The following is a 20,134-nucleotide window of genomic DNA, read 5'->3' as shown; positions in this document are numbered from 1 at the left end:
GCATTTAAAAAATCCTTAAAAAGCTTGCTAGTAGGGCTAGATTTTTAAGGGTTTTCATCCAAATTGATGGCTTTTAGAAAAAATCCTCCCCTTTATAAGTGCCAAAGAAATGAAAAAGTTCAGAACAATTGACTGTGGTGTTTGTTGCACCAGGCTGCAAATGTGGTAAAATGTGTACCTCTGAATGGGTGTTTAGTGACTTCCTGGTCTTTTACAGCCACTGAAGGTTTTGCTTTTCTGCAGTGGCTGCAGCTTTTAATACCGGAGACTACTTCTTGGCTTTAGGAATAACAACAAGCAGAATATCTGAAAACAAGCTGAGCTAACCTTGGCTAAGCCGTCCTGATTTCTTGTCTGAGAAATAGCAGCAGAAAACACAAAATTCAAACATAAAAGTCTATTATTTCAAACTTTGTCTTGTTTTTTTTTTCTTTATAAAGACAGACTTAAAAACCTGTGATAGAAAGCACTGATGGCATATTGCAAGCTCTGACTAAAAATAAAGTCTCTGCCAGCACTGCAAACTTAATGTTTGCTATCATTACATGACAAACCTGCAACTGTTTCATCATTCTGCTTTTAAGCAGCAGTTGCCAGTTTTCTTGCTGTATAAATATCACTGCAGCGGGTGATAGAGAAAGAAAATTGAAGAGACTGTTGTTATTAGAATAACTCCAGTGGGTATTTTGCAACATTCCTGATAAAAGATGTAGAACAGCAACAGGAAAATACTGTAAATCCAAACACCATTTATGACTGTATGTTGCACTGATGTTTGTGTGTAATAAATCCTCACTGTCAGGTTGTTATTTGTCTCTGCACTGATCTCAATGAGATGAATCATGATGAAACAGGCATTTTGTATCACTTCCTTTGTAACAGTGATATTTTTGGGTCCTCAGGTGCGTAACTTGTGCTACATGGTGACACGAAGGGAGAAAATGAAACACACCCTGTGCGACCTCCAGGAGAAGATCTTCCACCTGCAGATACAACTACTGGAGGAAGACATCGCAGGAGGTAAGAGAGAGAGAGCAAAACAGGAGTCTGCCACTGTGCTGTCTTTTTCTCTAAGAAGACAGCATTACAAAAACCTGTTACCTTTCACCCACTCCAGCACTACAGCCAAGGCCGCCAACACATACACATGCATACAAAGCACAATTTGGAAAGCTCAAGTACATCACAGTTTTATCCGAACCCTGGCTGACTAAGAGTAGTGGGTGGACTGTTTTAGAAATGGCCCGTCATCATTTTTTGCACAGTAGGCCACACTTGACACCTGCACAGAGGAGAGCGCTGGAATAATAGTTCAGCCAGATATTGTGACACACACCATCCACAGAAATGGAGCTTGATTTCTGCTCCACTCCAAACACACGGCTGACCTTGATGCATTTAATGCCGCTGGCTGTTATGGAGGACAGGAAGAATGGAGCTGGCTGAAAGAGTTGATGCTGCCTTGACTGATAAATAATCTCTAGAATAATATTTATAAAAGCCACTTTATCAACAAGGAAAATCAAATGTTTTTTAATGTTCATTCCTTTAGAAAATGTTTCTTTTCTTATCTCTTTTTTTGTTTATTACTCTATTAAGTTAAACACCTTATTATAGATGGTTACCATTCATTTTTGTTGATGTTGTTACCCTCATCAATACTCCTCATCAATCTGTGTCAGTAGAATTACTACTATAAGTTAAAAAGCTTGTGATTCCATCTGTTATATCTGTTTTTAAAGCTGAAAAACACAAAGTTCTCTTCCTCAATCAGACCTACATTATCTTCTTGAAGTTACATTTGAACACATCATGACATTTTTTTAAACTTCACCCAGTAGTCATATTTTGGAGCCATCCTTGAACACATCATAATATAACCCCCTGCCAGCAAGCTAATCAACATTTATCCGGCCAATGTCAACACAGATTTCAACACTGGATCAATATGTTGAACTTACTAGACTTGCTACAAAGTTTGGGAGCATGTTTAATGACTGATCTGAGCAGATGAGAAGGTTAACTGTCTTACAGCAGCTAAAGCCAGTGTTACTTCCAATTTCCACATACAGCGATTGCGCTGCAGTCTACAGGGAATCATACTGTGGAGTGAATTGCTCCCCCTCTAGTCCATCAGAGCAGTTCCACTGTCTGTGCTCCAGTCCTGCAGTGGCGTGTCCCTGAAGTGCCACTCTGCTCTGCTTCGCCCGAGATACGCTGCAGATCTATTTTCAGCACTGGCCGCTGCCAAACCACGTCAAAAATACAACACAATGCACGGACTCCTGATCGCAAATCATCACTATATCAACATTTCGTCTCATTCTGCAGTGAGAGCAAAGGGTCACTGGAATGTAAGTGTGTCACAGAGCTACAGCAGCTCCATTGACAAGGGAAAGTGAACTTTTGAGGACATTTAGCCAAAGAATTTTACATAACACCCCATATCACTTAAGCAAACATTGACCTTTTAACTTCATAATGTACTCACCCAATGACAGAAGCAATAATATCATGGACTTACACCCGAATGGATGATAAATAAACCCCCAACAGGTAAAATAATTGGTTGTTGACATACTGTTCCTGTATGAACTTGCAGTTCTTCCAGCCCTGCGCTGCCCTAGACGTGCCCAGTGGGCAAGGTCACATGCCATCAGTCCGAGCACACCAGCGGTGCTTCGGTGCGCAGCGCAGTTGTCGTATGTGGAAATTTGGGGTTACGAGTGCGCTTCTCCCAGCAGCAGCTGGACTGTTTTTTTGTCTGTTTGTTTTCCAAGCCCACAGTTGAGGGTACTGCATTTTGGTTTGATTTGGAGCACAGTGCTGGTGTGCTTTGAGCTTATGTTCCAACTTGCAAGAGCTGATGTATGTTTTTGTACTGAAGATGAGAAAAATAACATTATGTCACAGAACACACAAAACTTGGCAGCAGTCTTGATGAGCTAAATATTATTCATTTACATGTTCAGAAAGACGCAGAACCAGATCCTTACAGAACCAGATCCTTACAGAACCAGATTTTGATCACCATCCCTACACATCACTATATTTTTGCATGCTTTTGACAACAAAAGGATGATTTACATAGTTTACAACATTGCCTCAGTAGCAGGTTATCCTGATTGAGGCCGAAAAATATATATAATAAAAGCTTTGCACAGGTGTTTATTCCTATACATAGCATTATTAACGTAGAAACACTATGTTTTTTTATATATACAGTTACAGCTTTTGTATTGGGCCATAATTACCTAGTAGTTTTTTAGTAGTTAGTAGCAATTATCTCGTAATTTGGCAATGACTCTAGTAAAATAGCAATGGCAAAGACATTGTAAAAGGTTGGCATTTTACCAAGAAATAACTCTGACATATGTTATATTTAGAAAGTTTTATCTAGTAGTAATTTATTATCAAGTAATTCCTGGTAATACTGTGGCAATTCTTTGGTAATTAGTTGGTAATTTACCTAACCCTAACCGCCTAACCCTAAAAACTACTTGAAAAAAATTTAGAATGGCTTCACTGGAATTTAGTGGGCCAAAATAAAGAAATTACCTGGGAAATAGCTAGCAAATGATAAAGAAAATGATCATTTTCAAAGAAATTACTTGGTAAAATACCACCTAATTACCAGAGAGTTGCCACAATATTTCAGGGGATTAGTTGATAATTAATACATTATTACTAGGTTATTACTTCCTTAAAATTACTGAGTTATTACTTGGTAAAATGCCAATAATACTAGGTAAATACCACCTTTTTTCTTGAGAAATTTACTACTTATTACTTTAGAATTACTGGGTAATTAGAGCCCACTAAACTAAAGTGCTACTGTATGTATATAAAGACTCAATAAACTGGCTCCTCACCTTTAACACATATTGAAAATTAATCTGCTTCAGTAAAGTAACCACAAGCTAGTCAATGGATGCAAAGAGCCTGACAGCAATGAATATTTTAAAACAGATGTTTAAATGCTACTGAATTTGAAAATGGGAAATATCTGTTATTTGCCTAGCAGCTGTTTTGTGTAATCTTTGAGTAGTGTAGGAAATGACTTGTATGCATTGTCAGTCCATAATCGTCCTTCTATTGATGTCACTGGCCTCAGACCTTCAACAGTTGCCTTTGATTGAAATATATGCAGTGGATAGAGTTGAAAAATTGGGAGAGTGTGTGGGGAAGGGCTTTATTTAGATCCAGGCTGCTCACCTTGATGCAGCAGCCTCTGTACATGGAGCACGTGGACGTAACCACAATAATGTTCTATTATTTATTAGCCCCTGCAGTCATAACCTGTAACTATCATGGGGATTTCAGTCGGACATTGCTGACATGGTTACACCAGTGACAACTTGCTGCCTTTGTTGATAGCAAACTCTCGGCAGACCGTGTGGCTGTGTTGTGTATTTATTTGTGTATGTAGAGCACTCAGTTTGCAGTTCTCAACATTCCCAAAGAAGGCTGCACACACATCTTTGCACTCCACTAAATCTTGCAAACACTTTCACTCTCTCCCTCTCTTTGACTTTGACTTTTACTTACACACACTTGGACACACAAGCAGCGCGGGGATCCTGACTCAGCAGATTGCGGCCATCAGGTACTGGGAGCTGTGCTGCTGGCACTAAACAGCCATATCTATTCACACTGTAGATTAGAGAGGATAGTGTGTGTGTCTGTGTGTGTATGTGTGTGAGAGAGAGAGAGAGGGAGCAGCAGAGAGTGAAGGATGAGGTTGTCCGTTATAATGATTTGCCATGTCCCTCACCTTGCATCTACCTCTTTTCTCTGCCTCTTTTATCTTTCTCTCTTATTTTCCACACTCCATTTCCTTTCATCCTCTTCTCTTATCTGTTTTTGAATCCATTCCTTTCTTTCCTTTTTCACCTTCTTCTTGTTGCCCTCCAATGTTTACTTTGTTCCCTGTTTTCTCTCTCCTCTGTTTTGCTTTTCTTGTCTCATTAGATGTTTTGTTTCTGTCAGCCCATCAGTTGCATCAGTTTGTTCTTCTCCTGCAAGTCAAAAACATACACTACATGGACAAGAGAATTTGGCCATACTGTACAGTACAGTATAGTCATACCTGTTGCTACAGGTGTATAAAATCTGAAAGGCTCACTGACTTCAAATGTGGTACAGTGATGGATGCCACCTTCAGTAATATTCAGTGATATTATCTGTCTGCCAACTCAATTTTAAAACATATCAATATTGAATGTCTTACAGTGGTTTTAACCCATTAAAGCCTGAAAACATGAATTATAGCATTAAAATTCTAATTTTTTGGAACTGAAGTGTTTATTTCACTTTCTACTGAAATCCAAAAAAATCCAAATTTACATAAAATTTCACATATATATTTTTGGTATCTCATTTTATACATTAGGTGTTTTTGGTAACTGATAATCCACTAGAGGGCATTTTTTATCATTTATCAGATTGTATTCAGAAGGTTTTTTTTGGTAATTTCTGATCGTATTGATTAGATAGAAGTATCATAAAAGTCTGTATCAAATATGATACAACAGGCTTTAAGGGGTTAAGAAACTGGCTGTCTGAGTGAGATCAGCTCCTAATATGCTTTTGTTCACTCACTTTATTTCTTACCCTCCTCTGTCAGCGTCACCTCTGCCATGAGAATACCAGCTAAAAGATAACAAAAGAAGTTTGCCTCAAGGCTTTTTTGTCAGAAAGTCACGCCACATCATGTAAAGCCTCTCTTGTGAGATCCTACTTACTAAACCTGAACAGTGCAGTAAAAAGCAGTAGCGGTGCATCAGTGATTAAGAAGCTATTCTCCCCATAAGAGCAGGTGAACAATTACATTTTGAAGCTCTACTGTAAGGTGAATTACTCACAATAGAATGCATGTTGATTTAACATATGGAAGCCCCAAGTGGACATCCATTTGAGGAATTTTATTTTGTCCATTTTCCTTAGATAGAATAATTTCCTGTTGTTTTATTTAGATATCGTCTTATTTATCTCATATTCCCAGAGTTGTAAAAGTACAAAGCAAACACAGTAATAGGCTTAACTCAGATCATTAGTGTGCACAATGGCAGCATGTCATGGTCATGCTCAGATCTATTACAGTGACTGTCCTGTTGATTTTCATCCTAGATTGCTGAATTATTCCCACAATAAAAGATGCTTTGCCATCTGGAGATAGTGAGATAATTTAAGACTTAATAATGGGAAAATCAACCTTGTCACAATAAGATAGTTGGCAAAATAAGTCAAGGTCTAGAGGGAAAAAACAACCATGTATGTGTTGTAATCACAGTAACACTTTGTTGATAACATGTTTGCATTTGAGCTAATACCAGTGATTACTTACTTTTTATTTACTTATTTTAAGCAGAACTTGTCTGTTACCAATTTTACGTAAAATTTCATATTTGTCAAGTAAAAAAAAATCTAATTCCATAAGCCTGCAGATACTCTGAGACTACCATGCGCCAGCACCACTATCCTTTCACTCCCTCCTTCTCCCTCAGGGTTTGTTTCCATGTGGAAAACACAAACATCTCTCCTCAAACCAAGCTGAAACAGAACCTCAAACCTCTGTCCACCTGTCTGTCTCTCATTGTCCTTCATCTGTCATGTCCCTCTTTCTCCCTGCCACTCTGCCTGTCTGTCTGTCATGTTTATCTGCCTGTCTGTCATGTTTAGGGCTGCTCTCGTCATGCTTTGTGAATGCTAGCATGAAACCACCGAGGTGGACAGGCGGATGGGCAATATCCCTGAAGAGAAGCATAATACTGGAGGTATAAGGAAGTGTGCATGTTGATGCACAGCATCAGTGGATAGGAAGCTTTTCATTTTCAACAACCTGCATTCGCACTGGGGGCCAAAGTGACCAAAGTCTGATTTGCTCTCTCTCATGTGACTCCAATATGATTTTAAATGACAGTTTAAATAGTTCAAGTCACATCGAATCTGATCTTTTAATTCAGATTCAGGGTACTTTTACATGTGGATCCACTGAAGTTCAAAGAGGACACTGATAAAGGCCATGTCTTAAAAAGACAGGCAAAAACGTTGTACTCAGAAATCAGACTGAGGTCAAGAGGGGAAACTATTCCAGAAAGCTTGAATACTTCAGCACTTTCATTTTTTGGGATAACGTGTACAGTGAAATGATGAGTAAAATGTAGAGTGAAGATAATGAGTGTGAGAGCTGTTGTAGGATCTTTCACTTATCCGTCTTGCTCTCCAGCCTAAAAATCAAGCATACTGTATAGCATTGGTTAAGGCAGGCCATGGACTCAAGCATCGCCAGCTTATCTCACACAAGCTCTCATCACCTGATGGCTGATCGCACTCATGCTGCGATATTTATGCTGCTCTAGCCTGGCTAAGCTTGGCTGCCCCTCTGCAAGCCGCTTTAGCAACCCTCCTCCACCCCAGCTCCTCCTTTATTCTTAAACTTAATCAGTGTCATTCTGTTGTCATTGATGCCTGCTCCTCTTGAGGGTTTGCTGCTTCTCTCCCTGCTCAAGGCTTTCCTTGTAGGTGAAAAAAAACAGGGTATCAACTGGTTTTAGAACTACTACTACTACTACTACTACTACTACTACTACTAACATTTAAGGTGCAACCTAACTATGGCAGAACTTGAGCTACTTAACTATTTTCAACCAATGATTTAGTGTGGATTTCACAACATAACTTAAGATAGAACTTGAGCAGAGCTGGTGAAACATGCCACTGCTTTAATTTTAAGGTTTTGTTGTAAAATGATTGAAGATTGTATCATTATTTAGATATTTTCCATTAAATTATGTTGCAGCCTGATGCTACAGTCATTTACATTTATGTTTATACTCATTAATCTACTCTCAGTACCCCATAATGACCAAATGAAAACTGAATTTAGGGGCTGTATTTTTACCTTGCTATTGGAGAACATTATCATATATTGAGTTAATATCCGAGGTAGCAGTGCCTCATTGTACTACCAGGCCGAGCAGTCACACCTTTTTTGTGTCCTTTTTTTATTGATAACTATCAAAAGAAAGTTCAACCAACTAGTGCAGATCTTTGAAAAAGCTCTAATGAGTCAACACAATTAATTTTGGTAAGTTTAGCTTTTAAAGACTCATACAGCGGAGTCCAAAATTTAAAGCATGTTATTGCTCTTTTACCCAAAAAAAGAAGTTGGTCAACATAACTTAATCGGCCTGTAATGTTTTACAGGCTTGCAAGCCATGAGGTCAAAGGAACTACCTTCAGAGCTCAGAGACAGGATTTGTTGCAAGGCACAGATCTGGGTAAGGCTACAAAAAAATCTGCTGCACTGAAGGTTTCCAAAAGCACAGTGGCCTCCATAATTCTCAAATGGAAGAAGTTTGGCACAACCAGGACTCTCCCAAGAGCTGGTCGCCCAGCCAAGCTGAGCAATCCTGGGAGAAGGGCTTTAGTGAGAGAGGTGGCCAAGAATCCGATGACCACTTTGACTGAGCTCCAGAGATCCTGTGTGGAGATGGGACAAAGGTACAGAAGCACAAACATCACTGCAGCCCCCCACCAATCTGGGCTTTATGGCAGAGTGGCTAGATGGAAACCTCACCTTAGTGCAAAACAAATGAAATCCTGCTTTCAGTTTACAAAAAAGTACCTTTTGGACTCTCACACTGTAAGAATGAGATTTTCCAGTGTGAAGAAACCAAGATTGAACTATTTAATGAAATTCTTAATGTTATGTCTGGAATAAATCAGGCACCACTCATCATCTGCCCAACACCATTCTGACAGGGGAGCATGGTGGCAGCAGCATCATGCAGTGGGGATGTTTTGCAGCAGCAGGGGCAAGAAGGCTGGTCAAAAACCTGTTTTGCAGTGCTCAGGAAACCAGACTTGAGCCAAAGGTTGACCTCAAGCACAAAGCCAAGAAAACACAGGAGTGGCTTAGGGGCAAATCTGTGAATGTTCCCATCCAACCTGACTGAGCTGAGAGGATTTGCAAAGAAGAACTACAAAAAATTACCCTATCCAGGTGTGCAATGCTTGTTGCATCATATTCAAAAAGACTTGAGGCTGTAGTTGCTTCCAAAGGGGCTTTAACTAAGTACCAAGTAGAGGTTCTGAATACCCATGACAATGTTACATTTCAGTATTTTAATTTCTAATAAACTTGCAAAAATGTCCACAACTCTGTTTTCACTTTTTAATCATGGGATACTGAGTGTAGATTGATAGGAGAAACAGTATTTTCATGATTGTCATATCAGGCTGAAACATGACAAAAATACCCTGAAAAATAGTAAAGGGGGTCTGAATACTTTCTGAATGTACTGTATACACAGTAAACTGCTTAAAAAATATTTTCTTTAGAGATAAAAAATATGCTGTACTGTAGGAAGGACTTACTCTTGCACAGATACCTGCACACATACACACAGATGCATGCAAGCAGTGTTATTGTTATGCAGGAAGTGCACTACATTTACATTCTGGCTCAAACTGAACTGTGACAAGCTGACAGTGGTTTGCATTGGCCTCTCTGATCTGCTCTCAGCAAGTGTGTGCATATATGTGTGTATGTGAGAGAGAGAGAGAGAGAGAGAGAGAGAGAGAGAGAATAAGGTGGGAGGAAGAGGAGGATGGGAAGTGACAAGAAGGTAATAGGATGTATGTGTGAGTGGAGGAATAGAGAGAAAGAGGAGTAGTGATGAGGAGAGGAGAGGGAGAGGACAGAGGAAAAAGTGCAGAGAGGGAGACGAGGAAAAAAAAATTCTCACATTGCACTAATGAGCTCAGGTAAGAAATAGGACACAATGGCTTTACACACACACACACATACACACACAGGCTGCAGTTCAGTGCACTTAGAAAGAGGGGAAATTAATCACACACTTCAAAAAGACGAATCCCTCGCTGCTGTTGCACCTTCAAAACATGAGAGGGGAGAGGAAATGTAGGTAAGAGCTGTAGAGAAATGCAACAGCAGAACCAAGAGACAAAAGAAGAAAAAAACACCACAGATCTGACAAAAAGTGTTTAAAAGGTTTCCACTGCTGATATTTGGATTTGTGCCGAGATTACAAACTGCAGGGGGAAAAGCTTCCACAAGTTCAAGCAGAGCCTGCAGGCGTCCTTGAAACCCCAGCACTTGTTTTTTCAAGGTGTTGAACATCTCACGGAACAAGATCAGATTAGGGGAAAGAGGGGAAATGTTGAAAAATTGTCCCTATGAGATCACAGGATAAGATAGTCCTCCTGTCAAAACACAAGAAGAAGAAAGAAATTACAATTTAGGAACTGTGTGAAGAAGTCTTTTTCCTTTTGGGAGCTCCTTTTAGAGATCCCCTGGTGTTAATGGCCTCGGCAATTTCAGGAACAGCAATAAAATAAATTGGAAAAGGGGAACAGATGCCAGGTAGATGTACCTGAGCCCTTACAAATCCTCTTTATAAAAGTTTGATTCAGTCATACAGCACATCTGCCACCTCCATGCTCATTCCACATGTCAGATTTCTGTTTTATCACTGCAGTACAATCACATTACCCTCACATCCAGCAAATATGCATTCTGTCTAACATGCATTTCTATTGAATTAATACTGGGGATATTCTCTTTTATTAAAGCGCTCACATCAGAAAATCTCAAGCATTTGTTTTCTATTCCAATCCAGCTTCAGCTGGCTCCATCCAACCTGCAGTAATAATACATCACTGTTCAGTTTTGATTGTGCATGTCTGTAGTCAGAACATTGAAACACTTAAACCCTATCTGGGTATGGGTGAGTCTCTTTCAGAGTGTTTGTATTAATGTTTAAAGTGAATCACATCACAAGATCACAAACTATAGCCTTGCAAAATCACTACTCTGATCGTAGCTTTCATAAGTGTTTAAAGTGGCCCTTTATCAACCTGTGCTGCAGGAAAATAGTCAACAGTAGGTTAAGCCTACACTTACCAAGAGAAGCCAGTTTTGTTAGATTTTTTTATGATCATGATATTGTGGAAGATTTAATGCAAATTTTATCTATCAACACAATCTCACTGACAAACAGCTTTTATCTTCAGAGTCAAGACAAAAGACCTGGATATAAATAAGACTGTTTTGAGATTGATTATGAGCAGTCCTTTTCTTTCATTCTGGTGATTTCTGCAGTGGTCAGACAATTTTAGTTTTCTATCATAATACAAAGTAGAGGATAAACTCCTGAGGTCAAGAACCTCCACCATTTCTACAGTTAAAAAAATCATTTTTAGTCTGTTGCTGTGCTCATAAAAGTTGTTTATGGCCCTTGCAATAGAGACAGGGCCTTGTTTATGATATATAGACAAAGTGATTAGAAGAATATGCAATGTTTCAATCTTTTTGCATCTGCATGGTTTCTATGGAGGAAATCTGGTTGTTTCTGGAGTGTTTCAGTTCATTCAGATATAATTGCATTAAGGCATAAAGAAATACACAACTTCAGCATGCCTGATGTTATTTAAAAGGGATATTTCAGGATTTTTTAAGTTGGGTCGTATGAGATACTTGGCCATAGTAGTGGCATTAGCCTCCAATAATTTCTGTGAAAGTTGCACCAGTGGTTATTACAAGCTCAGAGAGATCCGGCGCATACTGGCTGTACATGGGATCATTTTATCCACGTAGTTTAACGAATTTTACATGAAAATAGGCCAAGAAAATATGTTGGCTTGCCTGTATGTTGTGTCGACAATGTAAAAAGTGTTTCACTTCTCTTTAAAAAACCCTCTGTGTCAGCCACTAATTAACGATACAGCTTTCGCCATTTTGTCTCCTTCTGCCGTGCACTGATATCCTCTGATATCAGCCGTGTGGGTCTGTGGGCTTGTACCAGGATAATAACACCACACCAAGCTAAAACAAAGATAGTATGAGTGATTTCGACTCGAGTGATGATGATGTGCCGTTTACTGTGAATACGAGAGGATATATGTATGAACCAGAGTACACGGAAGAAAAACGTGTACAGATGGAGAGTCAGCGGGCTGAAACAGAGAGCAGAGAAACTTCATTTGAAAGTTTTGAGCAGTAGATCCAGAGTTACCGAGTTTAGGTGTAGAAAATGCGAACCCATGCTCGGATCTCTCCTGTTCAAAACTTCAAAATGAAGCCAACATATTTTATTGGCCTAGTTTTACATAAAACTCATTAAACTATGCAGATAAACGATCCCAGATCTCTCTGAGCTCATAATAACCACCAGAGCAACTTTCACAGAAATCAGTGGTGGCTAATGTTACTACTATAGTCAAGTATCTCATACAACCCAACTTCAAAAATCCTGAAATATCCCCTTATTTAATAATGTCTGTTGACCACTTGCAGACATGATCTCAACCATAATAGTGGATGGTGGAAGTACCAGAGTTAGCTACATATGCATTTCAGTTAACACAATACCTTTGTAACAAGGCCACGGTATGGTATTTATTGCAATAACACAAAGTTACTCTGATCAACTCTCAACAGTCACAGATGCCAGAAAATAGCTCTTTCATTCAACAAGCACCTTAGCCCTGGTAATGATAAATATCCTGCACTGTGTCTTACTGCTGCACTGTATCTCAAATACTGTGTAAAGGTTACTGCAGTGAAATGCCTCACCTCATATACATATTTGCACTAACTGATCTTTGTACCCTAATCAGAGGCTGTAAGTAACTAATCTATTACTGTAACTCAATAATGTAAGAAGGAACTGGCACTAATGAACTATCTTTAATGATCTTATCTATCTCATGTAAATCTGCCTTCATTTTTGCATATGTTATACTTCTGATCATATTTAGGCAGCTTTCTTGCACCATTTGCACATCTTGCAAAAATACTATCAATGCAAACAGACTTGTACATACTAGGGAAAAAACTGAAAGGAGCGTTTACCAACACAAATGTCAGTGACTGTCAAATGAGCAGACTCACCTGGATGGCGCCTAAACAGATAAACTTGGAAAGACTGAACTGAAAGAGACATTTTGCTGTATACAGGCAACATTTTGAAACATACTAAAGCCTTTATTTCCATATTAAAGTTCTTGCTGTTGGCATAGTGCCTATTCTGAAAACTGTCTTAATGTACTGTTTGTCTTCTTCTCTGTCTTAATGTTATTTTTAGGGACTGAATATCAACTTTGGAGTGAGGACCCTACTGTTTCAGTAGCCGTTAGTATTATTATTATTCTGTCAGAAGAATCACTAGTTTGGGGCCTTTAAGCTGCTTAAACACTCACCAAACTTTTTAAAAAAAATTGTGTTTTGGCAGACGGGGCCTCACAGTGGCCCCGGACATGAGATAGGGGACTGAGTAAGAGCTACAGGCATGAAAATAGGTACACATACACGATATTGCCAAAAGTATTCGCTCACCTGCCTTGACTCGCACATGAACTTAAGTGACATCCCATTCTTAATCCATAGGGTTTAATATGACATCGGTCCACCCTCTGCAGTTATAACAGCTTCAGCTCTTCTGTGAAGGCTTTCCACAAGGTTTAGGAGTGTGTTTATGGGAATTTTTGACCATTCTTCCAGAAGCGCATTTGTGAGGTCACACACTGATGTTGGAAGAGAAGGCCTGGCTCTCAGTCTCTGCTCTAATTCATCCCAAAGGTGTTCTATCCGGTTGAGGTCAGGACTCTGTGCAGGCCAGCCAAGTTTTTCCACACCAAACTCTCTCATCCATGTCTTTATGGACCTTGCTTTGTGCACTGGTGCACAGTCATGTTGGAACAGGAAAGGGCCATCCCCAAACTGTTCCCACAAAGTTGTGAGCATGGAATTGTCCAAAATCTCTTGGTATGCTGAAGAATTCAGAGTTCCTTTCAGTGGAACTAAGGGGTCAAGCCCAACTCCTAAAAAACAACCCCACACCATAATCCCCCCTCCACCAAACTTTACACTTGGCACAGTGAAGTCAGACAAGTACCACAAAACCCAGACTCATCCATCAGATTGCCAGATGGAGAAGCGCGATTTCTCACTCCAGAGAACGTGTCTCCACTGCTCTAGAGTCCAGTGGCGCCGTGCTTTACACCACTGCATCCGACACTTTGCATTGCACTTGGTGATGTATGGCTTGGATGCAGCTGCTCGGCCATGGAAACCCATTTCATAAAGCTCTCTACACACTGTTCTTGAGCTAATCTGAAGGCCACATGAAGTTTGGAGGTTGGCGACCTCTGCGCACTATGCGCCTTAGCATCTGCTGACCCTGCTCCGTCATTTAGCGTGGCCTACCACTTGGTGGCTGAGTTTCTGTGATTCTCAATCGCTTACACTTTGTTATAATACCACTGACAGTTGACTGTGGAATATTTAGGAGAGAAGAAATTTCACGACTGGACTTGTTGTACAGGTGGCATCCTATCACAGTACCACACTGGAATTCATTGAGCTCCTGAGGGCGACCCATTCTTTCACAAATGTTTTTAGAAACAGTCTGCATGCCTAGGTGCTTGATTTTATACACCTGTGGCCATGGAAGTGATTGGAACACCTGATTTCAATTATTTGGATGGGTGAGTGAATTTTTTGCATCATAGTGTATGTATCATAACAAGATGGGAATAAAAAACTCTCTTGGGACATCATCTAAAATGTTCAGGAAGCGCAGTATAAACAAATATTTGTCAAATTTTGGCTGTTTCATCAATGGACAGGTTGCACACATTGTAACTAACTCGTCTGAGGGGTTTTATCTGATTTACTTCGAATTTAATGGTCTTTCTAGACAACATGGAGCTCAAAAGTTATCAAAACGTTGAGTGTTCGCCATGACTGGGGCCCAAAATTGGACTATTTATTACAACTCTTTTGTTGTGATTTCTGTGCAGTAATTTTGTATAGCTCAACAGTGCTTATGTCCATCAACATCGAACTTCACAGACATGATACCACACTGATCCTGAATACATTCATGCATTAATATCATGACTTTTTCTCAGCTTCCCCTTCTGCCAATTTAACATTTCCTCCACTGATTTCTCATTTTAACCTTTTAACATTCAGCCTCTGCACACCATTCAGCCAAGGCTTTTAATTTTTGGTCAGCATATGGATCATCATCAGACCTACAAAAAGTCTCCTGGGCCCATGCCCAAATCCCAACAGGACGTCCGCCAGCTTCATCTCAATTTCAAAATAAGGCATTTTTGATGGTGTCAATGACTTTAACCTGTATACATATAAGTATCTTTCTTTGTCAGTCTTAAAAAGATTTTTGATGATTGGAAAATCAGTAAAATGTTCATATATATACAGTGCTTAACAAATTTATCATATCACCCTAACCCTAACCAAAGTAAGGTTAATGCCACAGCTGCCCTAAATTAACAGCATTAGTAATTACCAAAATCATTTTTTATGTTTCTGCAATGGTTAATACACCAATATGTAGAAGCTCTTTAACCCAAATGATATTTGTAATGCTAAAATATCATTTTTATTGTTATCTATGAATTTTCAAATTACTGATTTACAAAAAACCTGAAAAAATAGTAAAGCACATTAATATTTCTTGAGTAATATGTCAAATTATAGTTATTTACTTGCATTCCTGAAGAGAAAAATTAGTTTTAGTGGTTGAATGTTATGCTTGATTAATTTCTGACTTCTCAGAGAAGCCCAGTGAGCTGGCTCAAATTTGGGTGAATTCAGTTTGAAATCCCTCATTCTTGTTCAAATGGTAAAACTTGGAGAGCTCACTGAAGAGTCCGCATTAATGCACTTCACTGTTCTTTCTGCTCTAATGTCACCTGGGCTGCAGCCAAGTCAGTGTCTAATGCATTCATCACACTCAGAACTTTAACAAACTGCTACCCTTAACAATCCACATAACCTTTTACACAAAGACATTTCTGTTATGTCTCCACTCCATTTATTCTTCATCTTCACTTAACAATTTAGCTGAGAAGTTGGAGGTTAAGCTTTAAAGTTGTCTGACTCCTTTAAAACATGACTTTCCTTTTCAAGGCTTCCATAAAGCAGCAGTAGAAACACATGTTCTCTTACTCCTGTCAACTTTAAGTACTGAAATCCTTCTGAACTGAAGTGTCACAGTCTACACTCTTCTGCTCGCTCCTGACACACACACAATCGTCCCACTGTGAAATCTCTCTCTGGTCTCTCTCAGCTTCATTCGTGCATGTCCTGCTCCTCCATGCTAAAGCAAGCATGAGGACAGCCTACTGCTGGCTATGACAGCCACACACACTGTGAGCTCATGTTCTCTACTGACCAACGCACACACACAGTATCAGAAGAATCCATAACATCAGCTGCTGGACAGCAACACTACCAAAATAAGGCTCTTTTGTTTTGTGATTTCTTTTTTTAACACTCATAACTCTATACATTAGCCATTCTAGCTGCAGAGCTCTGTCTGTCAGTGGGTGTAATCTATAGGATTCAGGAACTTTTAATTGTACTGAGCTTTGATGCAGACTCATATGATTCACAAAGAAGAATCCTTCAGACTTTAATGAACCCCTGACTTTTCAGCTTACACTTCTCAGACACTGAAATGTCTACTGAATAGACTGCCTATATATTCGATGTAACCATTAACGAAAAATAAAAAAACACGTAAAAAAAAGAAAACAGTAAATTTACAAAATGCTGCTTAGTGCTGTGCTTGTGGCACATTCATGTTGGGTCTTATAGAACAAAGAGGACTGTCTAGACATGCCATCTTGTAGAGTATCATTGGATATAAATTGGCACTGTACAAATAAAGATTTATTTATTGATTGATTGATTTACCCTGTTGGATTAACACTCACACATTAAACGTGTTTGTCATAGGAAAAACACAGTGATTGTCTACATTTTCAGAAATTGTCCAGATAGATCAACTTCATTCTCTGTCCAAGAAGTGACAAAAATTCTTTAAAAAGGCTCGAACAACATAGAAAATCTTGCACTAGAACCCATTTAAGAACACATTGAAACCCAAAGTACAGGGATAAAAAAGGGGAGGGTATAAAAGCAAAGAAAGTGCTGTGTCGTGTATTTTAGATTGTCCAGGCTGGCATAGGGAAAAAAGTTTTTTTGAAGATATTTTCCAAGCTAGAGAGTTTGAATCATCAGCTCAACAGCAGTAACTGGAAGGGATGTTTTGGTGAGGGGTTACAGGGGGTCGTCTGTAATCAGGACGGCTTTCCTGATCACAACATGATTGTACAGTTCAGAGAGGGGAGTTTGAGTTAAAGTGGGGATTTTGCTGGCCTATGCGGGACAGTTTTGTTTTATTTGATGGTAAGGGAGTTGGACCAAAATTAGATGTTAAATGTGAGAATGGATTCAATCAGTGAATAATAAACCAGAGTTAAAACAGTTACTATGGTTACACTGTAAAGCTGGGGTTCCCAAAGTGGGGGTCGGGACCCCCAGGGGGGTCATGAGACACTGAAGAGGGGTCGCGGGATGCTTTCCAAATAAACTAGAAAAATGTGTCATGTTTTAAAGTGGTATATTTTATCCACAATTGAAAAACACATTCTCAAATAAGTACAGTTTAGATAAAACCACAGTTATTTAGTGAGTTGTTTGTACTTACATGCAAGGATAAAATAGTTAACAGTTAAAATATAGTTTAGTTTAGTTTGTCAGTAAGGTTTAGTAAACTACAGTAACCTTGCTTAAATGTAAGTAAATGTACAAAAATTCCCTTAAATGTGAATGTGTGCATGATGCGGTGTGCAACATCTTTCACTTTAACCACCTCCAGGAACGTTGGGGGTCTGTTATTTTTGGGGTCATTGGCTGAAAAGTTTGGGAACCCTTGCCCCAAAGAACTTAGAAACACATTAACAACTCCACACAAACGTGCAGAAAAATGCAGAATTTGTTTGGCCAGTGACCAGCACTAGTGCCGCCTTACCAAAAAGAATAAGGAAATTAGAAAACAATCAAAACAACATATTTTTAACATGAGAAAAAAGCTTCACAAAACTTGATTTTTTAATTCAGTGTATTTGGTTCAATTCACTTTTGTTCATGTAGCACATTTCATAAAAATGTAAACTCAATGTGTGATACAGAAAATAAAAACAGACACAAAACAAACAGACAAACAGAAACAAAGATACACAAATGAGAAGAAAAAAAAAACAAAAATTACAGGTGTAATAATTAATGAGCTTGGATGCACCTTTCATCAATCTATGTTGCATTTAGCATAAACTACTTTTGGAGTCTCCTAAAAGGAGCATACTTAAATCCATACACAGTTCTGCACACTAAAATAGTGAATGACCATCAACTTATTAAAAATATTCAAGATCCGTTGTTACAACATAAAGAAAACTTTGTTTCCATATTCTGGGACATAAGCTGGAGATATGGCCTGCAATCCTTCATGTGTTTATAAAAGCCTAAAAAGACACTAACCTTTCATTATGTGGAATAGTGTGTTAATCACACAGGCCTAAGGTCGATATACAAAGGCTTGTGCATGAAACATTGATATCCCAACTCTGCTGCATTATTAAAAACGGCGCTACTTCAGCTGAGGTTAAATGCCTATAGCTGATAGTGGCATGCACACACACGTAACCAAGAAATGTTTGCATTTAGCCCAAAGCTCACTGAATGTTCAGAGCCTTTCTCTTGTGCCAGCTTCCAGTTAAATTTTTCATTTGTCCAAGACAAATACCAGTAAAACCCATTGTTTAGTGTGCAAACATTCTGCAGGCAGTCTTACTTGATGACTCGAAAGGATGCAGTACTGTGAACTTTTTTGTCATGGTTATGCTACACAGTTTAATGTTCCAATGTATTTTTTATACATTTTGATGCTACTGAACCCTGAGCCCACTGTTTTAAGTTTTCTCGTCTGACTTACAGTTAAACCAGCTTTAGATGTCACATCATTTCCCCTACTGTGACTGCTGAGCCACACATGAACAAATAAAAGCAGCTTTCTAAACCCCAGTATATCTTTAATGAACCTGCAGCTGCCACCTGCTGTACCAGCACATGTCCGCACACAACCAGAGATGCGCACATAGTATACAAACATGATGCACAGCAGCAGGAGAGTTAGTGAGCCGTGCAGTCGGGACTGTGTGTTTGTGTAAACAGCAGGAGCCTGTAACAACAAGACATCCCAACAATAAGGGCTTCCCATGTCACAGAATGAAAGACGGAGAGAGATTGTCTCTGTGCTGTGTATGTGAGAGTCAGCAGAGTGTGACTGCAGCATTTCCTTACATGCTGTGTGTGTCTCTGTGCAGCCGGGTGTGTTACTGTTAGGTTTGTTTCTGTTAAATTCAGAGCTTTGAATAAGAGTTTCTTTCTTTTCAGTAGATCGTTATAAATGTTAATGATGGTGATATGAGGAGTCTTTCAAAAGATTGGTCCAATGAAAAACAAATTTGTAACTATTCTGACAACCAATGAACCACTGACAAATGTTTTTAAGCAAGACCTCGAAATAATCTGACTGCTTTTTACTGTGTTAAATAGTAGACCATAACGGCATAAAATGACATTCTTATCATCTTAGTTTTCTTTATTTTGTTACCATATATAGGCTTAAAAATCATTTAAAACATACAGGAGTTAAATAGCAGTGTTTCCCAGTGTTTTCTTTACTGACAGTAGAGATGGACATCTCACCCTGCATGTCGGACAGTATTCATCAACAGTATGTTGTATCAAATAACATCACTTGCCTTATAGGTAACAAATTACTGAATTACTAAGCAGTACTCACTGAAAACAAGCCTAGGTTAAAACCTAGTATATGGCTGGCCGCAACTATCTGTGATGCCTGTTAAAATGTCAGACAGAGGAGAGGGATAGCTCTAACCTGAAACACCAGATCGACTGTTTCAAATATCCATGGCACGAATATATTTCACATTCATCTGGGAAAGCTCCCATAAAAGCATGTGGGAAGGGCAGGACTTTTAAAAAAATTCTTGGAAGGTGATTGGAGGAACGTTCCATCTCATATTTATGACAGGCCAATCAGAGTGACAAGACAAAATGACATTGCATGCGTTTCTAATGAGCTGACAGGTTACCGCTGCTGCTGCTGTAAAAAAGCAGCAGTTCAGTTTGAACTGCCGCTTTCCTACAGCTACATCCGAGCTAAAAGCTAATGCAGAAGCAGCCGTCCCAACCCCAACCGAA

At 39.1% G+C, this 20,134-nt stretch overlaps 1 protein-coding gene across 4 annotated transcripts in view; it reads left to right on the top strand.

Moving 5' to 3' along the window:
- Nucleotides 1-20,134, top strand: part of jade2 (jade family PHD finger 2) — a 312,027-nt gene that overhangs the window by 260,360 nt on the left and 31,533 nt on the right. For all 4 annotated transcript variants that reach the window (XM_041800778.1, XM_041800775.1, XM_041800776.1 and 1 more), the window contains one exon: nt 903-1,020. In XM_041800778.1, coding sequence (XP_041656712.1) covers nt 903-1,020 — 118 coding nt within the window. The remainder of the gene's footprint in view (nt 1-902; nt 1,021-20,134) is intronic.

This window comes from Cheilinus undulatus, linkage group 12 (genome assembly GCF_018320785.1).
Source record: "Cheilinus undulatus linkage group 12, ASM1832078v1, whole genome shotgun sequence".
NCBI lineage: Eukaryota > Metazoa > Chordata > Actinopteri > Labriformes > Labridae > Cheilinus > Cheilinus undulatus.
This window is presented reverse-complemented; position numbering and strand designations above follow the sequence as displayed.